This window comes from Enhydra lutris, unplaced genomic scaffold, assembly GCF_002288905.1.
Source record: "Enhydra lutris kenyoni isolate GAN:26980312 unplaced genomic scaffold, ASM228890v2 scaffoldscaffold61, whole genome shotgun sequence".
Lineage (NCBI taxonomy): Eukaryota > Metazoa > Chordata > Mammalia > Carnivora > Mustelidae > Enhydra > Enhydra lutris.
This window is the reverse complement of record NW_019154145.1, coordinates 10,778,196-10,803,492: the sequence shown is the minus strand read 5'-3', so window position 1 is coordinate 10,803,492 and position 25,297 is coordinate 10,778,196. Positions and strand designations below refer to the sequence as shown.

Sequence of the window (25,297 nt, the reverse complement as noted above, 5' to 3'; positions counted from 1 at the left end):
GTGAATGTAGGAAGGGTACTCAATATGTGTTTGATCAGTTGGAAATGTGGACTGTGTCAGGGTCAGGAGTTCTGTGGTGTGCCATTAGAAACTGCCTCTGGGTCTGTGCTATTGAACAGAAGTTAGGGTTCAGCAAGCCCTTTCTGGTTAAACGCATTTGTCTGTCTGGTCTGTGAGGATGTCTTAGAGTTTGCTGAAATTAAGGTGCAGTGTGTTTGTACTATTCCTTGATCCATCAGTATTATAATCTTCTGAAGGAAGACAGGTCTAAAAGCATCTGCCAATTTCCATATAACAATTCTATTTTCTGTACTATTTAATTTCTTTGGAATTCTTTGGAGTATCGATACCAGACTTGGTGATTTATAATCTCTAGAAACTATCTCCAGATTTCTGGAAACACTTTTAAGCCACCCAACTAGAAGTTAAATAGATTGGAGGAAAAAAATTACTTTCTAAAACTCAGTGTTTCGTTCTCATATGCTCTTAGAATTTGAATGATTTTCTTTTTTCTTATACTTAGTTGGCGATCTTTCCTTCTTGGTCATCGATTATTAATACCTAAATCTTGATTTTCACAGCTCTTGTCTTCATTTCCTTTGGTTGTAAAACACCTAACCCTTGGGGTGGTTCCCCCCCCCCCCAAAGATTTTATTTATTTGAGAGAGAGAGAGAAAGAGAGAGGTGGGGGGGGCAAGCACAGAGGGAGAAAGAGAGAGAGAAGCAGACTTTGCTGAGCAGAGAGCCCAATGTGGGACCTGATCCCAGGACCCTGAGATCATGACCTGAGCAGAAGGCAGAGGCTTAGAGCCACCCAGGTACCCCCTGGAGTGGTTTTGATGAAAAAAGAAATAACCCTGTATTTTGTTAGTAAAATTATCATAAACTTTTATGGGCAGCAACTGGATTTTAAATTCTTTGATTTCCCTGTGATACACAGCATGGTAGTTGGTAACTCATTGTTAATTGTTTCAGCCGGATCAAGGCCCAGGGTAAAGAAGAACGATAATAACTTACTTTAATATGTTAAAGTTCTAAACTCATTCTCATTACGCTCAGGCTTGTAATAATTTCCTTTAGGCTTTGGAATGTTATACTTTGTACAGATTTTGTATGTGTGCATTTGGGAAGGTGTTACACAAGTGATTTTACGTTCCTGATTTTGCTTTTAAAATTTTGTGGATCTCTCTTTTCAGTGCTGGCATTGAATGCAGTAAATCAAAACCAGGAGAATGGTAAAATGAAAATTGGAAGTAGTATAGCTTCATTCTTACATAGGTAAAGAAGAAAGAAGATGAGTTTTGGATTTAATGGTTTTAGTCAGCTATAAAATCTTTATATACCTTTTCAAAATATGCTTTAAATTTTATATCTGTGTGTGTGTGTGTGTGTGTGTGAGAGAGAGAGAGAGAGAGAGAGAGAACGTGCAAGCACACGCATGCACTGGAAATGTTTTTGTCTCGTTCATAGGCTCTGAAGACAGGACTCCCAAAAAGAAATTCTCTGAGGTGCAGAAAGAAAGACGAGAACAGGCACAGCGAACTGTTTTAATACATTGCCCGAATAAAATCAGTGAAAAAAAGTTTCTGAAATACTTATCTCAACATGGACCTATTAGTAATCATTTCTTCTATGAGAGCTTTGTAAGTATTTGAAAACAATTTACCATTCATGCCTTTGAAAGAAAAAGGCTCTGTTTGTTATTTGCAATATGGTAAAGTTAGATTCTCTTTTGATATCCTTAAATTTCTTAAATGATTTATTTGGTATGAGAATAGACATCCTTATGGCATTATAACAGAATGCTGACTGATTCCATCATTTGAATACTTTAAGTAGTCTGTTATCTTAGGGATAAAGGCCGGGGGTGAGGGATTTTTGTTTTGCCTTTTGATTTTTTTTTTAATTTGATTTTATTTTTTCAGTGTTCCAAGATTCATTGTTTAATGCACCATACCTAGTGCTCCATGCAGTACGTGCCCTCCTTAATACTCACCACCAGGCTCACCCAACCCTCCACCCCCCTCCCTTCTAAAACCCTCAGTTTGTTTTTCAGAGTCCATAGTCTCTCATGGTTCATCTCCCCCTCTGATTTCCCCCAACTCACTTTTCCTTTTCTTCTCCTGATGTCCTCTATGTTATTCCTTGTTCTCCACAAGTAAGTGAAACCATATGATAATTGACTTTCTCTGCTTGACTTATTTCACTCAGCATAATCTCCTCCAGACCTGTCCATGTTGATACAAAAGTTGGGTATTCATCCTTTCTGATGGAGGCATAATACTCCATTGTATATATGGACCATATCTTCTTTATCCATTCGTCTGTTGAAGGGCATCTTGGCTTTTTCCACAGTTTGGCGATTGTGACCATTGCTACTGTGACCATTGGGGTACAGATGGCCCTTCTTTTCACTGCATCTGAATCTCTGGGGTAAATACCCAGTAATGTAATTTCAGGGTCATACGGTAGCTCTGTTTTTAATTTCATAAGGAATCTCCACACTGTTTTCCAAAGTGGCTTGAGCAGTCTACACTTTCAATGCCATCCTAATAAAAATTCCACCAGCATTTTTCAAGAGCTAGAACAAATAATCCTAAAATTTGTATGGAATCAGAAAAGACCCCGAGTTGCCCAAGAAATGTTGAAAAAGAAAAACAAAGCTGGGGGCATCACGTTGCCTGATTTCAAGCTTTACTACAAAGCTGTGATCACCAAGACAGCATGGTACTGGCACAAAAACAGACACATAGACCAGTGGAACAGAGTGGAGAGCCCAGATACGGACCCACAATTCGATATGGTCAAATAATCTTCAACAAAGCAGGAAAAAGTATCCAGTGGTAAAAAGTCTCTTCAATAAATGATGCTGGGAAAATTGGACAGCTACATATAGGAGAATGAAACTCACCATTCTCTTATACCATACACAAAGATAAACTCGAAATGGATGAAAGACTTCAACGTGGGGCAAGAATCTATCAGAATCCTAGAGAACATAGGCAGTAACCTCTTCCACATTGGCCACAGCAACTTCTTTCAAGACTTGCCTTTTGATTTTCTGTTTCGTCATTGTTTTCAGCTTCTGTCGGCTAATATTCCTTCATGGTGTTCCTTTTCTTAGTTTGCTTAAAATGATTAGAACCAGCAGTTGTGTTAGAAGTGTATCATTTGTAATGAATCTTTTTTAGTATTACGATAATCATTCGGATATTTGAACTGAAATACTATGTCAAATATATCCTTCTCAGATGTCTTCTGTTTTTCCTTATGATTTTGGCATAGGGTCTTTATGCTGTTGTGGAGTTTTGTCAAAAGGAAAGTGTCACTTCACTACAGAATGTAACTCGCACTCCAAGTATGGACACAGAGGCTGCAGTTCCATTCAAGTCACGTTTCTTCAATGTAAAGATGAAGAATCCATCAAACCAGACTTCAGAACAGTCCTGCATACAGTACAGTAATCATACCCCTCCTTCAAGCAAGAAGCTTTCTGAATTACTTTGTTATGCAGAAAGTGTAAGTTTTTAAGTATACTTCCCAGGTTTCCCCCAATTTCTGAAAATATGTGTGTGTGTATGACATTAGTTTATATATTATAGGTTCTTATCATAAGACAGTCAGACTAGGGAATATGTTTAGTGAAAAGTAAAAGTAATCCTTCCCCACTCCCTGATATGTGCTCCTCCCAAGTAACCACATTCTTCCAGAGTTTTCAGCCTTTGGTCTGTACAGGTTTTCTTTTTCCAGTCAGCATAATGACATACAGTTGTACCTGGCATTTTTCTAGAAATTTAAAAATATCTCAGAAAAGATATCATTTCTGATTTAATCTGTTGTGCTGCCCTAACATTGTTTATATTAGTTTTAGTTTTTCTTACAAAGCCTTGTCAGAAGTTTAGCTAGTTTAGTACTTTCAAAGAATTAGTTCATGATTTTTATTGAAATGCTATTTTTGATTTGATTTTCTAATTATAAAAATTTTATTCCTAACCTTATACATTTCCCTTATTTTCTTTTACTTACTTGAGTTGAATGCTTCTTAGTTCAATTAATTTCAGTACTCTTTCCAAATATGGGCATTTGAGGCTATGATTTTTATTTTAAATACTTCAGTGCAGTTTCAAAATGTGATGCCTTTAACACCAGTTTTCTGGTGAAGATACAGGATTATTATTCTGAGGAGTTGAGGAATCATGGGCCTTCGTTACCTGAAGCATTGCTTATTTCTAGTGTTTCTTGCCTTTAACATTGGTTCTTCCTTCCCCCAACTTCATTTAAAATGTCTAGCTTTGTGGTTGTTTTGATCTCTTTCTGGAGCTTTTTACTCTTTTCATTTTCTTAAAACAATACTTAATTGTAAAGTAATAGTGAGTTTAGCTCTAGCCAACTTTGATTTTGCCAATGTTATCATTCCCTCAGTTCTTTTTAAAGGAATATTTTTAAAAAAATCTTTAAAAAAAAATTTAATCAACTTCTACAATTGAAGGAAAAAAAGAATATGTTTTTATGGTAGGTCTCTAAAGCCATCAGATCTCTGGAAGTAAAATGACAGTTATTTTCTATGACCTGTACATTTTCTGTATTTTGTTGGTTTTGTTCTGGCCAGCTAGATAGATGATCAGCTGAACACTCTCCTGAAGGAGTTCCAGCTGACGGAGGAGGACATTAAGCTCAGATACCTCACCTGTTCTCTTATTGAAGACCTAGCAGCTGCGTATTTTCAGGACTGTACAGTGAGACCCTTTGGCTCCTCTGTGAACAGTTTTGGGAAATTAGGATGTGATTTGGACATGTTTTTGGATCTAGGTGAAATTGGAAAATTCAACACCAACAAGGTAATTATATTTCATTAGATCACTAAAGATATTTTAAAAGTAATCTTTGGACTTTGTAAAATTATAACTGTTGGTTTCTAAACTTTAGTAAACATTGTGGCTAAAGAATATCTATTTGATATTGATTCTTCGGAATTATAAAGTCTTTCTTTGTATTGATAAAATATATGATCATTTTTTTGTAAATATTCTACACATACACAATAAAATGAATTATTTTTTTCCAAGGATTCTGGAGTTTTTCCGTTAGGCCTAGGTTATTTATTGTGTTATTCAGATTGTCCGTATCTTAACTATTTTTTTTTAATCTGTTTATCTAGTCATTGAAATATTCTGAAATCTCATGATTTTTTGGTTTTGTTAAGTTTCCTTAGGAATTCTTTTGATGTTTGTTTTATTTAAAGGCTATGTTAGCTTCATGTGGGTATATAGGTATATGATTATTATATCTTCTTACTGTTCATTTATCATTAAATTATGTCCTTTATTTTTATGTATGCTTTTTCCTTACATTCTTTTTTGTCTGTTAAGATAACCACTTGTTATTTGCTTCGTGTGTCTTCTTCTATATCTTCATTTTGACCTTAAATATGCTGTTATATTTTGGGTGTCTTGCAAAAACATTCTTTGTTTTCTAGTACTTTACTGATAAAACTTTTTGTGTGTAAATCTGATTTATGTTGAATTTACTTTGGTTAAGGGCTGAAGTCAGGATCCAGTTTATTTTTTTCAAGGGCTACTTGACTCATTTGTTAAATAGTAATTTTAACCCAGTGATTTATGGAATCATTTGTATTAAATTCCTATATAGTTAAAGTCAGATTACAGTTTGTTTTCTTCGATTGATTTGCTGTTTGATTTGATTTGTACATGTACTTCCTATTCTAACTACTGTGGGCTTAAAACATCTTTTATGATGTAATGGCTAACTGGGAAAAGGCAGATAGATGGTCACTGAATTTATAGAGTCAGTGGTTCTACATGTAATGTTACTTTGTGTTATATGATACATAGTGGCATATCAGTTAATTGTACAAAGCCAGTGATTTTTTAATTTAGTACTTTATACTCTGAAGAAACAAAAGACAACTGAAGATTTTTTAAGTCTGCTGTTGGCTTTGATTTCATGAAGAACTTTTTGAGTGTGTGTTTCTTGTTTTCTGGTTTCTGTTGTGCCAAAAATGATTTAGAGCATCCTTCTAGAAAGTTTAAGAAATTCCTTCTTATAAAAAGCTCCCATTTACAAATGTTTTTATTATTCAGACCTCCGGAAATTTTCTGATGGAATTTCAAGTGAAAAATGTTCCTTCAGAAAGGATTGCAACTCAGAAGATCCTGTCTGTGATAGGAGAATGCCTTGACCACTTTGGCCCTGGTTGTGTGGGTGTACAGAAAATCTTAAATGCTCGGTGTCCTCTTGTGAGGTTCTCACACCAGGCCTCTGGATTTCAGTGTGATTTGACTACTAATAATAGGTATGATCTCTTGAATTTATCATCTTAAATGTGAATATTATGAGGTTTTAACATAGTTTTTCTTGTACAGAAACAGTGGCTTTGGATTCATATATGTTTTAATAATAATAACTTTTTAAAGTTTTGGACACTTAGATTTAAAAATTGGAAATGTTTTCTCATACATATCTATTGGCTTTTTGGTTTTCATGAATAAAACCTTAGGATATTGTGTTTAAAGTGTTACCATACCTAACTAACATCATCTTCTGAGAACTGTGTTTCATTGTTCTTAACTTACGTAGCCTGATAACAACATGAAAGCACTAGAGCAGATGTTCTGTATGTAGTCTTCCAAGTATATTTAGAAAATATAGTAGCACCTTTAGAAAATAAAGTAGCACCTTGAGTTTGACCTTTGAATTGGCTCCAGATATAGTTTGGGTCCTAAACCCGTATGGTGTTTGCTTAGGTTAGAAAGCAGTCTACGCAGCTTCAGACCACATAGTTTCTTCCTTTAGCATATTTTCATTTCATTATCCTAGCAACCTGCTTCCTTAAAAAAATGGGGTGCAAATGACACGTTTTTTTCATACTCTGATTCCTTTTCTTTCATTCTTAGTCGGGCAAACTTCTTAATTGAATTTATTTCATAACTCTAGTATTCTCATTGCATGCATTAGATTTCACTATATTATCTGTTAGATAAATACTCTGTACGAAAAACAGATTTAGGAAATCCATTCCAGAGCTGTTTCGCTTCATCTCATGTTCACTAACAAGTCAGTGCTGAGTGCTTTGGAGTTTCTCTCAAGTAGTTCAGAGAGTAAAAATAAATAAAAATACATAATGCACTTCCTATCATTATTACATTTTTTTTAATAACATGTAAACTAGAACAAAATGACATCTTTGTTTGTAGTAGTGTTATGTTTATTGTCTTGTCAGGATAGATTTTTAAAATTTGTTTTACTATCCTTCAGGTTTTTATACTCCTGCATTGCTTCTTTATATAAAATACCTTGCACTATTTGATACTTATTTTCAGCTTAATTTAGATTTATTTATATGACACATTTAATCATGTGGAATTTCTAATTTGCTGTTTCTTCTTTTTTCTTTAAACTTAGGAAGTAAATCCATGATGAAACTTTATAGGTTGAAGTTGTTACTGTTAATGGTCTTGCGCCCTCTGTTGGTTCTTTGGGAAATTACATGTTTGATCAGTAGGAGCTTAATTTTGAAATATTTTTGATTAATAATTTTTTGCATTGTAACATTATGACTAGGAAACTTACTGAAAATAGGGTCTGACGAGCGGGTTCCATGGAGTAATGGTTAGCACGCTGGACTCTGAAAATAGGTTCTGAAATTTGATTTTTTTAAATTTTTTATTTATTTTTATAGATTTTTTAATATTTTTTATTTTTTTATATTTTTATATTTTATAAAATAGATTTTATTTATTGAAATTTGATTTCTTTAAAAGACATTTATCTTCATGGGTTTTGGTTTTTATAAATGTTAGACTTACATAATTTTGGCTGAATTTTAAGACATGTATACTCTCTTGATAAAATAAGTAGAATATTTTCCTTGCTTGCGAAAGGACTAGATAACTAAGGTGTGAAAGTGAGGTGTAGAGCCTCTCATTTACAAATATGTCAGTGTCTTTATTGATAGTTACTAAAGAACACAGATGTAGTGTGTTTCCTTTATTATTTAAGTCATGTTTAGGAACTTTGATTAAAAGTTCTGAGTTTTACAACTGCAGTAGGACTGTCAGCATTTAAAAGAGTGTTTTAATGTTAATGAATGTATTTGATATTCAGCCATTCACATTAAATTTTATATTGCATATACATAATGCTTTTGATTATCTGATCATGGTGTTCTGAGTATGCGTAGATAACAGTAAGATATTTACGTATGTTTCCAGATATGTGTTTTTACTCTACTCTGGAGCCATAATTTGGGGTTTGAAAATTCTTTTTTTTTTTTTTTTTTTTTTTTTCTTTTTAAAGTTTGTTTTTTAAATTTTTTTTTTTTTTTTTTTTTTTTTTTTTCCGTTTAAAGGATTGCCTTGAAAAGTTCTGAACTCCTTTATATTTATGGTGCTCTCGACTCAAGAGTGAGAGCCTTGGTGTTCTGTATTCGGTGTTGGGCTCGAGCACATTCATTAACGAGTAGTATTCCTGGTTCTTGGATTACAAATTTCTCTCTTACAATGATGGTCATCTTTTTTCTCCAGAGGAGATCACCCCCTATTCTTCCAACACTTGACTACCTAAAAACTCTAGCAGGTAAGACTGGAAGCAGTCTCTTTTCTCTTTCTGACATTTTAAATGAATATAATTACCATGTGTTGTCAGACACGTGTGTTTGTTTATTAGTCATAAGATTTGTCTCCTGTGTTTTTAAAACTTTGTGAATCTAAAATTAAAGTGCTTTGTATTTTTTAATGCCCACAAGGGGTCATGAGAGCAGATGATTTGCGAAGCTGAGGCCCTTAGAGTTCTGTCCTGTTTGTGTCAGTTGGCAAGGTTGTTTACAGCTATCATGAAACAGTTGGAGCTTCTCTCTTGACCAAGCCTGGAATGATCTTGGGGAGAAAAAAACATCCCAGATACAACTTTTGAGTGGATCAGAGTTTCGGTGATGGCTTTCCAAATCTGAATTTATTTCCAGATTTTTCTTGAAGTTGCTAAAAAGTTTCATAATGTTTTAAAGATCCTAAATGTGTTTTTTAGTTAAAAGCTTACAAGCAGTCTTGGGTGAATTATTGTAAAATAAGTATATTCTTTATGTCACAAATGAATTGACATTTTGGTAGACTGCGGAGATACTAAAGGATGAACAGTTCTAAATTCTAAAAGGAAGGTAAGTAAGGAATATGCTCGCAGAGCACAGCCACTGTGTCTTCCCCCATCCTGTGTGCTGCGGCCACAGGAAAGTACATCTCTGAAGCTTCCTGGTTTAAAATAACCTTAAGGGGATTTTATTCCCTATGGAATAAATCTCCATTTACATAGCTTGGTATTGAAGATCTTCACTTATCTAGCCACACCGACCCCCCAGCCTCTTCTCCTGTCCCTCCTCCTGCGTGCTCACGTTGCGCTCAGTACCGTGGTGCCTCTCCTCACGCTCCATCTTAGCTCTTTGGTTCAGACTCTTTGTTTTTCTGCCTGGACCATGACTTCTCTCAATTCTCTCTTCTGTGCCACCTTCTCTCATTATCCAAATTAGAAGTAATTCTTCCTGTGAACCCTGTTAAGCACTGGTGTAGCTTGAAACCGAGCTTTAAAAATGCTCAGTGTGATAGGGTAAGGCAGAGTAGGAAGTTTTCAGAAGGTAGGGTAGTGGTCATGAATCTCTCTCTTGAGGTTGAATTAAAGAGGCAACATCCGTGGCTGTGCTCTTTCATTGTTTGGGGTCATTCATTCACTCAGTATTTCCTGGTTGCTTATTGTACATTGGCTTGCATTTTTGGTACAGTGAGGATATGGATGATATTCTTAGGTAACACACAACCTGGTAGAGGCATAAGGCAGACACACAGACAGACAGACATAAAATGTGGGTATTTCTTCACAATAAACAACCTGTAAATAGCACTTCCTCTTCAACCTTTGTGTGTGTGCTCATGCCTAAAACTGCCCTCACAGGGGTGCCCCAATGGCTCAGTTGTTAAGCCTCTGGCTTTGGCTCAGGTCGTGATCCCAGGGTGCTGGGATCGAGCCCCACATCCAGCGCTCTGGCCAGCAGGGAGCCTCCTTCTCCCTCTCCCACTCCTTCTGCTTGTGTTGCCTCTCTTGCTGTGTCTCTCTCTCTCTGTCAAATAAATAAATAAAATCTTTAAAAAAAAAAAACTGCCCTCACAGAGACCATTTTGGGGAAAAATCATGGAACTCTTGGAGTTTAGAAGCTAAGGAAAGCAGAAGCTATGAAAAGGAGGAAGAACAGAGGCAAGTTGACGTAGGGGGCAAACTGTTCCTAACAGCCTGTTGCTGTTTTCCAGCCGCATGGGAACTGCCACTCCTGCCAGAGTTGGGCCCTTGACAGACCCTTCCTGGGAGCAGTTCTACTACCTTCTCTCCTTACCTCCATTTGTTTCCCACCAGTCTATTTGTAACTAGCAGAATGATTATCAAAAATTCATCTCTTACTATATTATTCTCACTTGAAATCCTTAGGTAACTTCCTAAAATCTTTTTGAAAAAATTTCTGCTAATTATTTTAGAAAAAGAATGTGATTGATGGACAAACTTAAAATGACATGTTGAGGTTTTATTCCAGATCTATTTTTTAAAACAATTTACCTTTATTCACATCTAATGGCATCAGAACAGACACAACTAGTTTTGGAATTCTTTAATTTTCTATTTTAAAATACCAAATTGGGGGGCGCCTGGGTGGCTCAGTGGGTTAAAGCCTCTGCTTTCGGCTCAGGTCATGATCCCAGGGTCCTGGGATCGAGCCCCACATCGGGCTCTCTGCTGAGCAGGGAGCCTGCTTCCTCCTCTCTCTCTGCCTCCCTCTGCCTACTTGTAATCTCTGTCTGTCAAATAGATAAATAAAATCTTTAAAAAAAAATTAAATACCAAATTGGTTGCTTACAATTTTTTGTGTTAGCTTTTTTTTTTTTTAAGATTTTATTTATTTATTTGACAGAGAGAAAAAGCACAATCAGGGCGGCGGCAGGCAGCGGGAGAAGCAGACTCCCTGCTGAGCAGGGGACCCAGTGTGGGTCTCGATCCTAGGACCTGGGATCACGACCTGAGCTGATGGCAGCCGCTTACCCCACTGAGCCCCCCAGGCGCCCCTTGTGATAGCTTTTAAACACTAAGAGAAATTTTCAGGATGCTTTTTGCAGCTTCATCTCCACACAGAGCACATTGTGGGCGTGAATTGCCAATAAACGAATACATGAATTTGATTAGCATTATTGTTACTTTTTTATCTTTGATTTTTTTTGAAGTTCTGATAATACCTTGAATTTTTTATAAAAGGATTTTTCATGAATGTATATTAAGGATGCGAAGATTATTTTAAGGAGACTTTATAAAAATATTTTTTTTTATTCATTTAGGTTCCATGTGTTTTATACTTTCTGATTTTAACCAGTGGTCCCACATTGGTATATATGCTACAGGACCTAAGAATAAAAACAATGGTAAATTTTGAAACTGTCAAAACCATCTCGGGTGCTCTGTGGTTGATTGGCTGAGTGAGTTAAGTCTTGTGTATAATCTACATTGTGCCTCTGCCTCGATTTTCAGATAGTGGTTCTCAATTTGTCTTTTTTAAAAAAAGAAAAATATTTGCTTGCTCGCTTGTTTATTAATAGAAGGCGGCATGAATTTCTGGAACACCTTCTATCACTTCTAGGGCCTTATAAACCTGGTTGGAACTTAGAATAATCTAGAGGTCGTAGAGTTATATTTAGGGTCCCTTTGATCTTCCCTTTCTTCGTCTTCTCTTACATTCGCTTCTGTGTGCAAATCTGGAGGCTCATGGCTCTACCAGCTCCTTGCTAGTCCTCATGTTCTGCTCTTGTGTCCCTGTCTTTGCCTGATACTGCCTTCTTCTCACTGCCTCCTCTTCTCCCATGGAGAGAAGCTCTTCAGTGTTCTGCCAGGGAAGGGAGAAGATGAACCCAGATCAAGATCTCATTTGTTAGGTCACTCCTGGCTGGCTCCCCGCTGCCGGCCTTCCCGGAGGTAGCGCTCTGTTGGCTTCCAGCACCTGGTACACATGTATATTGTAACAGCTGTCGTGTTGCCAACTTATTTACCTGCCTGTGTTGGCCCAGCCTTTTTAGGGCCGGCAGTCTTTGATTCATTTCTGCATCTTCCGTTCCTGGCATAGTATTGGGTTCGTAGGAGAAGTTCAGTAAACAGATTTCAGAGGATAGGCTGAGCGTTTTACAGTTGAGAGCTTTTTGTACTGAGCATGATGGAAACTTTCGTATTTTGGTTACTCTTGAATTTCTGTTTCTTTGTGTTTTCTTATAATCTCTGCTCCTTTCCCCATTATGTCTGTTATTGTGTGTTCTCTCCTATTTTGGCTTTGCTGCCTTTGTTAAATTTACTTCTTCACTTAGTGCTTTCTGTGGCATTTTCCTTTCATAAACAGTTGTTAGGTTTTACCTTTTTGTTTGGGATCCCTGTGCTTCCTTCCTGCAATGAATTAAAGGTTTGAGGAAGAAATGACTGGGTATATTATCTTTGGCAGTTTTGATGCAGAAACCCCAGGATGGAAGAGAGTTTTAATTGTTAGTTCTGTGTGATGCAGTAACAACTTACTGGGTGCTGACTCTGTGCTGGGCACTTGGCTAAAAGTCATATACACCATCTCATGCAGTCCTCCCAGCAAATCTCATAAGGCACATTTACTATTTTCATAGGTGAGAAAACTTTGAGAGGTTTTCCAAATTTCTTAAGCTAACTGAAATATATTACATCTAGAAGTACTTGCGTGTATGTGTATCAGTTTTCACAAACTGAACACACCCATGGAAGGTCCTCCCTGAGTGAAAATACCACAGAAGCACTAGCTGTCTTCCCTTCGGGCCCCTCCACGCCCCCCCCCCCCCCCCCCTTCCACAGCATGGGTTCATTTTACCTGTTTATGTCTCATAGAGAGTGTATTGTTTGGCATCTGGTTTCTTTTCTCTCAATATTACGTTTAGGAGATTCATTCCTACTCTTCGTGTATTTGTGGACCACTCGTTGTCATTGTGGCACAGTATTCTATGGGAACAAACCAAAAAATATTTTTAGTTCTACTTTTGATGGGCATAAAAATAATTTGTAGTTTGGGACCATTACAGGTAATTACTAATACCATTCTAGCACATCTCGTCTGGTGAGCACAGGCACTCCTCTATCTGTCAAGTATAAACTAGGAGTAGAATTTCTGAGTCTTGGGATTTGGGTATATTCAGCTTCAGTAGATACTGCCAAACAGTTTTCCGAAGTGTAAACTCCCACAGGCATTGTGGACGAGTTCTAATTGCTCTGTATCTTTGCCAACATGTGCTGTTATCTTTTTCTTATGGTAGCTGTTCTGAATGTATGTGTGGGGGCATCATGGCGTGTTTTGGTTTCTTTTCCCTAATGACTAATGAAGTTGAGCACCTTTTCATCCCTACATCAGTCACTTGAGTAATCCTTGTGATGTTTCTTTAAGTCTTTTGCCAATTTTGCTCTTGGCCTGTCTTCTTCAAAGATTCAGTTGTAGGAATTCTTTATATATTCCTCATGAGTTCTTGGTCATACATTGTGGATTCATGTGTATGTCTTTTTTTTTTTTATTTTTTAAGATTTATTTATTTATTTATTTGACAGGTAGAGATCACCAGTAGGCAGAGAGGCAGGCAGAGAGAGAGAGAGGAGGAAGCAGGCTCCCTGCTGAGCAGAGAGCCCGATGCGGAGCTCGATCCCAGGATCCTGGGACCATTACCTGAGCCAAAGGCAGAGGCTTTAACCCACTGAGCCACCCAGGCGCCCCTCATGTGTATGTCTTTATATCTCAAATAAATACATACTGTGGTTCCCTTTTCATTCTCTTAATGGTGTTAAGTGAAAAGAACTGATTTTGAAAGTTCAGTTCTACCAAAGTACAGATGCACATAATAGGTGAAGAGAAAAATACTCTACGAACTTAGTAATAGTAACTCACACTCTGAGCCTCTGCCTCCTGTTCTTTTTGCCTCTCTCTGAGGTAACCATTTTTAACTTTTTTTTAGCTGATCTGTTTGCTGTTATAACTATATTTTCAAAAAGTGTCATAATTTCTCTATTTAACTAGGGAGTATAATTGGCATATACAACTTTATATGGGTTTTAGGTAATAGAGTGTGATGATTCGGTATTTGTATATGTTGCAAAATGAAGACCATGTTTCTTGATTTTTAGTTTTAGGCAGTATGTATAACTTCCCTTTATGGAAGAAGAGGAATTACCTTTTTTCCTCACTATACACACGTCTCTTCCATGCCTCATATTCTGAATATGGCTATGGCTTAATTTTGCTATGCACTCTTTATACTTTTATGACTGTGTAAATGCTGTTCCTGTCTAATCCATGGAGTAAACTAAAATTAATTTTCATTCCTGCCCAACTTTTTCTGTTCTTTGGAATTAATAGTTTTTAATATTCCTTATTTTCTTGTTTGCTTAGTTTTTCATGTACTTAACATTACTGGAATCTCCAGCTTGCTACTAGTTGTCTAAAATCTTTTGTCAAAACAGTCATCAAATGTTCTATTAATTAATTCTTCCTTATGTAGCTTCTGTTTTTCTAATTTTTTTTTCATTTTATTCATTTTTCATTTTAAGTTTAGTGTCATGTTAGAGGCTTTCCTCAGGTGTTTGGTAGTCTTTGATTTTCTGCTTATGTTTGAGTTAGGAACTAAAAAGTCCAGTTGATGGGGTGCCTGGGTGGCTCAGTGGGTTAAAGCCTCTGCCTTCGGTTCAGGTCATCATCTCAGGGTGCTTTATGTCACTGTCTGGGTCATTCCTCTTGAGCTATTCAGATTCCCCAGAAATGACTCTTATTTTTCTGGAAGAAAAGACCCTGATACTAGCATGCTGTCACGTAGACATTGACTACGCTTTTGTTTACTTACTGTTCCTTTTAGAACATTGTTCCTACCCTCATCTGTGTCTCCTGTCTTCCTGTGTATAGATATCCTTTCTTTTACCCTGTCCAAAGTAAGCCTAAGGTTTTCTTTCCAGGAGGAGGAGATCTGGGGGAGTCTAACTGCTTTCTCAGCCATCAGGCTCCCAGTCTTGGTGCTACCAGTTAGCCCTGGTACTCACAGCTCCTGAGTTGTTGGGAGCTCTGCCTCATAGATCGGGTTTTTTCTTGGCTTTCTTTACTGCTAGTTCAGTATTCAGTCTTTTCAGATCTCCTAAGTCTTTGCTGCTTGTCCATCTGTTCTAAAACTGAAAAGTTTTTGGTTCATATTTCTTCTGTTCTCCATCTTTAAGATTTTATGTCATTTTAGTGTCATTTCATTGGTGTTTGGGGAGGGGGAGAAAGATAGACGCTTGTGTTCCTTTCATCATCTTTACCCCATATTATGTGCTCTTAATCAGAATATTGGCTCCCTCCTGGAGAGGCCGAGTGTTAGTGGAGCATATGGCATGGTGGGATAAGCAGGTAAAACTTTACCCTGTGCGTTGATGAGCGTGAGTGATTAATAGGGAACGATCTGTATATAGATGTGCGTGTGTGAAGAATAGTATCTGAGTCACATTCTGGAGTTGAGTGAGCTACGAGGCAATAAACAAAGCTCCTTCGATAACACAGATATCACCATAACACATTCTTCACAAGGTTAGGTCCAAGTGCTTGAGAGGCAGTTGCCTGGATGGGCATTTCGGAAAGCATTCTGGCTGCACAGGTTAGGAAACAAAACGGCGATGTGACTAAGTGAATAGCACCTCCGCCCCCTCGTGTTAAACTGTCTGCATTAATTATACAGCACGGATCACCTGTTGGCTTCTCCCATTTAATTATTGCTGATCCATGGCATACTGGAACGTTTGTACCTCTTAATAGTTCTGCTAGAAGCTGAATATAGTTACAATTTTTAGCTCTTCAAGCTTTGTTCCAGTAAGCTCCTCTTACAAAAATGGGACAACACAAAAGATTTGTTATCAAAGAAAAAAATAGTAAGCCTTCAAATGAACTTTATTCCTGTTACGCCCCTTACATATGTGCCTGTCAACTTCAGGTGACTTACTAGAAATACATGTAGCTGGCACAGTATAGATTTTGTTCTTTTGACCAGAAAGATTAACAAAATAATTATACAGACTGTAGACATGATTATCTGTGCTGCAGCCCCTCAGTAATCTATTAAGAATGCCAGGAGTGATCCCTGTTACTAATTATCAATTCCTATAATGTGGATATTAATTGCCTGGAAGACTGTGGGTAAGTTATCAATGTAGCTATGTCTCTGGGAACATTACTCAGTGCATTTCATTTGTCATGTATACTGTGCTGAAAAAGAGTTGTGGATGTTCCAATCCATGAGGCTCTGAGGTTTCCAAAAGAAGCGAGGAAATCATATTTAGTAAATACATAACCTTATTTTTTCATAGTTTCTAAGCTCACTTAAGGTGAAGGTGGGGGAATGTGTCATCAAGCTCCTAATATAGGTTAATTAAGGTGCTTACCTGGCTCTTTTCCTCATGACCGGGAGTTTGTATTTACTTAGAAGTTTTTGTCACTATGTTATACAATACTTTTAAGAAAAGAGTACCACAGGTTTAAACTAATAGTGATACGGTTCATGTCTGAATAGGTTGGGAATCATTTTTCTATTGCAGTACTATCCAGTAGAACTTTCTGTGATGATAGACATGTTTCAGATCCATATTGTACATAGGAGGGTAGGCACTGGTCACTTGTGGCTCTTAGGCACTTGAAGTATGATTTGTGTGGTCAAGGAAGTGAATTTTTTATTTTAATAGCCACATGTGGCTGGTGGCTATTATATTGGATTGTGTGCATGTTGTCTAGGTGTTACAGTAGATAAATGGGGCAGAGACGATAGGAGGGGAAAGACTTGACAGCCAAGCTGCTAGGTTTGAATGCTTTAGGAATTTTGAAAAAACAAAGATGACCCTATCTTAAATTAGAGGATACTTTTTTTGTCCTTCAAGTTTTAATACACTCTGTTAACCCTTTTAGTGAAAAGTAGCGGTCACAGAGACAGTCTCGGTTTTTCATTATTGTACAGTTCTTGAAATGTTTTGATGTGGAGCTCATTTTTCTATAATGCTTTAATTGGAAATACCTTCCTGAAAAAGGACAAACAGCTAAAAGAGCATCAATATATGTGACTGTCACTATGTCACAAGAAATATAACTGTCGATAATTTGAAAGAGTAAAACATGTGCCTGGGTCCCATAAAAAATAGATCTAAGTGTGGAATGCCTTGGTGGCTCAGACGGTTAAGCATCTGACTTCGGCTCAGGTCATGATCTCAGGGTCCTGGGATTGAGCAGAGCATCAGGCTCCATGGTCAGAAATCAAGGTTGTCCCTCTTCCCCGACCCGTAACCCCCCCCCCCCCGCCCCCGTTCATGCATATGCTCTCTTGTACACATTCTCTCTCTCTCTCTCTCCTTCTCTCAAATAAATAAAATCTTTAAAGGAAAATAGATCTAAGTATAACCGAGTATAAGTTCTTCAGGGTACTTTAAGTAATGTAATAGAGGACATAAAATATGCTATTAAAATAAATATATGGGGTGCCTGGATAGCTCAGTTACTGAAGCATCCGACTCTTTCTTTCCTCTCAGGTGATCTCACGGTCCTGGGATTGAGCCCCACATCAGGCTCTTTGCTCAGTGCAGAGGCTGCTTCCCCTTTCCCTCTCCCCCTGCCTCTCATCATGTGCATGTTCTTTCTCTCCCTCTCTAAATAAGTAAATCTTTTTAAAAAATACATAAAATTAATATGTTAGGATCTAGAGTAACTTGAGAAATTCTATTAGTGACCAGGTCTTACATACTGTCTTGGCATACTGGAACATTTGGACCTCTTAATAGTTCTGCTAGAAGAAAAATACAAAAAATGACCAATAAAAGGGGAGACAAAAATTTGAAGGACCCTTATCTATCTCTTTCTGATTTCTATATTTAATCCCTTCAAAATATCATTCAGGTTACTGGTTATGTGCCTGCTGTATGCTAGACATTTGTGGTTAGACTGGATGTGGAGAGGGGGAATAGCGAATGGGACAGCAACATTTGTAATCCCAGACTGGAGTAGGGGCGTGGGCAGCATGCATACATAATCACAGGACAGTCAGTTAAGTGCTCATGGAGTGTGAAATAACTAACGGAGGATGGCCGACTTGGAGTTGGGAAATGCTTTCAGATGAGGTGGCTGTTGATCCGATTTTCGAAGAGTGAGAATTTGCCTGCTTACTGTGCAGTGGAAGGTAGGTTAGAATGGGCGAGGAATTTCATGCTGGCTGTATATTTATCATGAAGGGGATGAATCCTTCTGAATATACAGATACTATAAGAAGAGGTGAATGCTTAAATCTAGGGTGCTGTTTACTTTGTGGTTGTGAATTCTAGTTTTGCCAGAATACTGCATTTTAGAAATCACCAGAAGTTCTTCAAAACTCTTAGACCATTCAGTTTGTGTCGTTGTTGCAAATATATGCATGAAGGGGTGATGAAGATAGAAATGGAGAGGAAATTCAATATTTTGATCAAAGATAGTGCCAACATTTGAGTTGGTGAAGGATGGGAGCTATCTACATTTTCGTTTATAACTGAAAAACTGATGACCTCAAAAGATAGATTAAGAATCTTTGGGTTGGGGGCACCTGGGTGGCTCAGTGGGTTGAGCCTCTGCTTTCAGCTTAGGTCATGATCCCCGTGTCCTGGGATCGAGCCCCGAATCAGGATCTCTGCTCAGGAGGGAGCCTGCTTCCCCCCCCCCTGCCTGCCTCTCTGCCTACTTGTGCTCTCTGTCTGTCAAATAAATAAAATCTTAAAAAAAAAAAAAAAAAAAGAATTGTTGTGTTGTTGATAGACAACTTCAGTATGCTAAAAAAAAATTAATGCTAATTTCACTGTACTGTAATTAGTCTCAAATCTTTTTGGTAAGGAGTTTTAAATCCTATTCAGTGTAAATATGTATAACACTAATAATAGGATACATTAATCTGTAACTTCAATTTAGTTAATTATCGAATCCTTTTCTGAAGTAGACAATATCTTTGAAATGTGAAAATTTTCCATTTCTGTTTTTTGAAGGTGCAGAAGATAAATGCATAATAGAAGGCCACAACTGTACTTTTATTAGTGACTTGAATAGAATTAAACCTTCAGGAAACACAGAAACACTAGGTAGGTGTTTTTTTTCCCTTTTTCTTTGTTTTTAATTGAAATAGACCTTCCTCTTATTTTCCTTGTTTTATTTTTCTTACAGAATCACTACTGAAAGAATTTTTTGAATATTTTGGCAATTTCGCTTTCAATAAAAATTCCATAAATATTCGACAGGTAAATAATATTTTAATATTTAATGACTAAATGGTCTTCTGCTGTACTAGTGTTTAATTAGTTTTCAAAGCACTCTAACATGTTATTATATTTCAGCTCCACAGTAAGAGATACTAATAAGGAAATCGATGCCTAAAGGAGCTATGTAAGATCATTCATCTAGTTATTTGGAAGAGCAAAACCCAGCTCTTTCAGCATCTAATACTGCCTCCTTCAAAATGTGGAATATATTCTGAATTATTCTGGAATTATTCTGAAAAATCTTCTGGAAAAGATAATTTTATATACACTTCTTATTAAACTGCTTTTGTGTTCATGGAAGAAGTAGGATACCCAGCCATTTTGATTTTAGTGATTGTCTCAATTTGAGCTCTAAATTTATTTGGGCAAATGAATTTATGGTTTGGATTCATATGAGTAGCTGGAATAAGAGACTTTTTTTTTTTTTTTAAAGAAAATCCAGAGCAGAATCCTAGGCAAAATTTTTTACCAAATGAGGGATACTTGAGGTAGCTCTTTGTTTGGGTTTATTCTGTTTAGCATTTGGTTACTCGGTTACAACCATTGTAAGATTGGCTACATAAAACATATAATCAGATACTCTCTTTTGTTGTTTTATTTACCTCTTCCTTTTTTCATTCTTGCCTCTTATCCTGCTTATGGAGATTTTGTTTAACAGCAACAACAACAGAAAAGTGTGGGGAACGGAGAAGGAGGGGACACAGAGCTCTGTAATGCAAGCTCTTATGGCTTAGATTCCATATGAGAGGAAGGTGACTGATCACATGAAGTTCTTTATCCTTTTTGTCCTCTGACCCCTGGGCCTCAGGGGTGATGGATAGGCAGGACCCCTGCTGGGCAGGGCTTGAGAGCAGTTAGGGAATAAAGAGGTGCTGCTCACATTGGAGAATCGTGGCCCTGTGTTTTGTTACTATTTTAGTAATATGTGTGATATCATTTGAAAGAGAAGGTTACATATACTAATGCATCACTGCTGGTCGGATGAATCACAGCTTTAGCTTTTCTTTTATTTCTATGGGATGTGGCCTTACCTGTCAGCGGCTTATAGAAGTTGGATCTTTAGGCATATAATAGAAAACTTGCAGTGTTTTATAATGAATAAAGAATAACCTTTTGTTCCTTCTCTTCCTTTCTGACTTTATTCTTGGGAAACGTTAATTACTGTATTTAATTTAAGGATATTCTAATTTTGTGTGCTTCTGTTTGTTTTTAGCAAGTCTCAAAAATAAGTGTATCTTCATTTTATTTTCTGCTATTTTTCACTTTTTTCCCCTTCCTTGCTTTATCCTCTTAGGTCAGTTGATACTTTAAAAATACTTCTGTTGATTGAGTTAGTCTAGATAACTCCCATCTGAGCATCATCATCCATAGCTATAAACCTAATTTATATTTCTCTAAAGAAAAATCACAGAACTACAGTGGTAAAAAAACCCAGTCAGAAGTACACACACACACACACACACACACACACACGACATGCACACATACCCAGTTCTCTTAGGAAAGCAGTTCTTTACTCTGTAAAGTAAATGCTGGGATTTTCCCTGATTTTGACATTTTATTAGACTAAATTGTTCTTAGAGCTGAGCCTTTCATATATTTATACATTTTTTCTTCTTTATAATAATCTGCAGGGAAGGGAACAAAACAAACCTGAGTCTTCTCCCCTGCATATTCAGAATCCTTTTGAAACTTCTCTTAACATCAGCAAAAATGTAAATCAAAGCCAGCTACAAAAATTTGTAGATCTGGCCAGAGAAAGTGCCTGGATTTTAAGTCAGGAAGATAAAGATCGCCCTTCCCCATCAGGTAATCGGCCCTGGGGGCTGGCAACGCTGCTGCTTCCTTCGGTGGTAAAGAGTGTGTCTCTTGCTAAGAAGAAAAGGAAGAAGCCTGCAAGTGAAAGAATTAAAAATTTGCTGGAATCCATAAAAAGTAGCAGTCCAGAAAATGACACAAACACCAATGGGAAAAGAACAGTTAGTACTCAGGCATAGTGGCTCCTCCTTTGCTTTAAGAACTGGTTTTCCCCGAGAACATGCACTTTGGGGCGCCTGGAAGAACGGGTGTGAAACACTCATAGATGCCCACTGTCATCCGATGTCCCTTTTCATGATCTTCTCACTGGGCCTCCTCCTCATCTGAAGTTCTGGGAGCTTTCAGCCTGATAAGCCTCAGATCCATCAGCACCTAGAACGTCCGCCACAAGGAATGGGTGACAGAGGATTGGAATGCTCTTTAGATAAACTATACAAAGCAAGAGGTAAAAAATCAGTTTTAGAATCAAACCATTATTGATATCAACATTAGGCCCCGGATGGAAATCATTTAAAAGGACTTTGGGTATGTACATATGTAGTCATTGAATTTAATAAAGCTTCAGAATTTGCTATTACCCTTTAGTATGTAGTTCTATATTCTTCAAAGTATTCTTATTCACATATAAATTAAAACAGGTTTTCCTGTTTTATTTCATATATAAATTAAAGCAGGTTTCCAAAAAGGTTCATGTTTTTAAAAGATAGGAGTGCGGATACTTCAGTACATTCACGGTATTCTAAGCCAGATACATAAAAATATTGGTACATTGTATTCTAGAATGTTAGGTACTTTTTCTGTTTTCAAAAATAAAACCCTGTTTCTACTATATGATATTTGCAGTATTCTTTTTCTTATTTTTTGAAACCTCCTTTCTTCCTGTTCAAAGCAGATATGTATTGAAATATAATTTCCATACATTCCCTGTGGACTTTCAGGTTTAGAAGCCAGCAGAGTAGTGCTTGAAAACAGGGGACTTGAGCCAGACTGGCTTCCCGGTAAATTACTCAGCCTCTCAGGGCCCCCCATTGTTTTCTCTGTAAGAGGGGGACAATAATAGTGCCTGCTTCTCAGATTTTTGTTGACAATTACATGAGGTGCATAGGAAAGTGCTAGGTCAAGAGTCTGACACATTAAATGTGTTACTTTTATTTTTTATTTTTTGTGATATGTAAGTTATTCTTGCTACTCAGAATTGAGATTTACAGTTTAGGTCAGAAACTAACGAGCTCTGCTTGGGATTATTTTGGGGGGCTCACTAATAGAATTGTTATGAAGCAGCGGGGTTCTCAGAGTGCTCATGTGGCTCTGCTGTTTCGATTTTACATCCGAAACCAGCAGACAAATAGCCGTATTCTTGCATATATGTATGGCGTGCTTTTATACAGACAAGTAGCAACGTTCTTTTATACAGTTCTTTGAAAAGCCATTTTTCATTTGTTCTTCAGTTAGGTTGATTCTTTTGGGCTAGAATCTGTACTAGGAATTGAAAAGAGGTTTAAAAAGCATAATTACGTTAGAGTTTCTAAATGAAACGATCCCAGATATTTGATTGGACGTTTTCTTTTTTAGGTTGGTGTTAAGCCTAAAATGATCATTTAGGCACATAAAGTGTGTTTTGGCTTTTTTTTTTTTTTTTTAATAATCTATACAACAACTTGGGCACTGTAGGTTTGTGTTTCTTTTCAGGCTGAGATTAAATTATGTGATGAATTTTAATCTACAAAGATCTTTTAATCTAAAGTTTCGTTGAAGTCAACTGAACATAGACTACAAGCAAATTTAATGTTTTCTCATAAGTTCTTTGTATCATCTCCCAAATTCTTAAAACGTGGTTTTTATTGCATATTAGAGATAATCTGCACTTGTCATTGCCACGTCTTAAAACTGATTGTAGTGATAAGGTCAGGAAGAAGTTTTGTTCAGGGTGTTTCTTTTCTAGCTATTTGTTACTCAGCTTCCATTGGGTTGCCTTCATCTAACTTTTGCTAAGTATGTGAAAGAATTTGGATATGAGCCTACCTAGATCAGATCGATTTCACTTCTACTTCGTTCCGGATTTTATGGTCCACTGGTATAGTTCCAGTCCTTAGGAAATTAGAGAATTGGCCAGAGGCATTCTAGGAAAAAAATCTGTAATCTCTCCATTCACAAATCTCTAGGGATCATAGAGGAGAAGAGAAAATACAGTCGAAGTAGGACTTCCTGCTGTCATTACTACGAGCCCCTTCTTCCTTTTGCTCAGGGACTATAGTCAGGTGAGAACAGAATTAGAATTGTCTCAAGTTATGTCATGTTCCTAGAAATTCCTTGGCCTTTAAAGTACAGCTCTGTTCAATTCCTTACAGCCTGCTGGTGCCACAGTAGGGAAAAGCTACATTTGCCTGTGTCTTTTAAGCCAGCACAGGGAACATCGCAGCAAAGCCATCAGGAAGAGCAACCAAGCAGTCACAGCTTGCCCATGTGGCAACTTTGCACTTGCCAGAGTCTGGCATTCGGTTGGTGAGTAGCTGTCCTCAGTCTCCGTTCAGTCCCTTCGGGAAACCTTGTAGGAGTGCAACGTTCAGAACACCGTAGAAACAAATAAATCATTTTTGCCTGAGATGATCAGCCTCACTGATGAATGGCTCAGGTAGATCTTGAAAGTACAGGTAGACAAGAGAAGGGCATAGGGCTTATTGTTTGGGAAATCACAGGACAGCCCGAGGAGGAGTCAGGAAGAGGGAGGAGTATTTGGAGAACTGGCAGTTTGGGTGGGTTGGGATGCAGTTTTTCCCGGGATGCTCAAAAGAGTTAAGGTTGGGTGAGATCACGAAGGACTGCCAATGGCAATTTAAGGAAGTTGAGTGTGTTTTCAGTGGTAAGCTACTGAAGGTTTTTGTGTAAAAATAATAAAAATTAAGGCAGTGCTTTTAGATGATTCATCTGTTCATACCCAGTAGTTTTAGATCACTGCTCCTTTTTTGCAAGTTTGAGTTCCATGGCTCTCATCATTAAGTCAGATAAAATTTGGCTGTTCAGTTTTCCGTGAAGGTCCAGAAGCTGACCCCCATATACCTCAGAGGAGTTTTTCTTCTTAATATTTAATAAGGAAGTAAGGTTTAAGTAGTTTTTAAAGTTATCAGGAAATATCAGGTCCTGACACACAATTTCATGTAAAACCTTATTAATGAAAAATTCTTTGCAATATATACTTGGAATGAAAGTATAACCAAAAATCACTTTTCACCTCGGGATGATGTTGGAAAATTTATTTTAAATACTTGAAAGGCTTATTTTGGTTTCATGCAGAGTTCAGTTACTTGGGATACATAGTCCAAAGAATATAAACATTACAACGTTCCTCTGGAATTCCCATGGAACAACTCCCAGAAAATGTCTATTTTATATAGGATCTTTAATCTGTAATATGTATAATATAGGATGTGTAAAATCACCACAAGTTATTTAAAAATATACTGTTCATATGTCATCTGTGGTATGTGTATCCCACCCACCTGTAAGAACTCAGTGGAGTCAAAGCTAGATTAAAGGCATTATTCACTTTCTCTGTCCACTCTTAGATAAATGCACTTAAACTTATCCTCCCCCTGTGGTAAAGTTTCGAAGCTGTTAGCACATAGAGCTAAAGCATTTTAAAAGAGGGTATTGGAAAGATTCACCTTTAATAATAAATGTTCTACTTTGAAGCCAGTATAGCATGGCAAAATACCTAATTTGGAATAGGCCAAGGCAAAATTAACAAAAAATATAGGTTATAGATTGAAAACTTACTGTGATGGAATGCTGTCAAATAAAATAGCTTCAAATTAATGACAAGATTACAAATCAGGTCTCTGTTATATTTTGGGTTACCAAAATTCTTTAACTTGCTAAATTGTTAGGTATGGTGAAAGTCTTACATTTTTGAAACTTTTCCTGTTACAAAATTACTGGTATTTGGCTTAAAATAATGCGTTTTAATGATTAGAGTTTTAATGAATCTTTGCTGAGTTTACGCATGGACTTAGAGAGTGGTGTAAAATAACACATTGATGTGTTCTCTGCCCGAAAAATTAATAGTAAAAGATGGATTATGAAGCTGACAGGTGTCGTGAGATGGAATTTGAAACTCAAAGCC

The 25,297-nt window shown here is 37.0% G+C and overlaps 1 protein-coding gene across 4 annotated transcripts in view; it reads left to right on the top strand.

Annotated features, from left to right (window-relative positions):
- LOC111158638 (mitochondrial poly(A) polymerase) overlaps positions 1 to 24,296 on the top strand; it is a 29,427-nt gene extending 5,131 nt beyond the window's left edge. The window contains exons 2-11 of one of the 4 annotated variants that reach the window (XR_002641361.1): positions 1,471 to 1,643; positions 3,286 to 3,519; positions 4,614 to 4,838; positions 6,102 to 6,313; positions 8,369 to 8,595; positions 19,090 to 19,182; positions 19,265 to 19,338; positions 20,994 to 21,702; positions 23,340 to 23,435; positions 23,526 to 24,296. Coding sequence is in view for 1 of the 4 variants with exons in the window: in XM_022520803.1 (XP_022376511.1) it covers positions 1,471 to 1,643; positions 3,286 to 3,519; positions 4,614 to 4,838; positions 6,102 to 6,313; positions 8,369 to 8,595; positions 19,090 to 19,182; positions 19,265 to 19,338; positions 20,994 to 21,356 (1,601 nt within the window). In the remaining 3 variants the exon portion in view is untranslated. Of the gene's footprint in view, positions 1 to 1,470; positions 1,644 to 3,285; positions 3,520 to 4,613; positions 4,839 to 6,101; positions 6,314 to 8,368; positions 8,596 to 19,089; positions 19,183 to 19,264; positions 19,339 to 20,993; positions 21,991 to 23,339; positions 23,436 to 23,525 lie in introns of those variants that run through there. The other 3 variants (XR_002641362.1, XR_002641363.1, XM_022520803.1) reach the window with 3 other exon arrangements.
- The last annotated feature ends 1,001 nt before the right edge of the window (positions 24,297 to 25,297 follow it).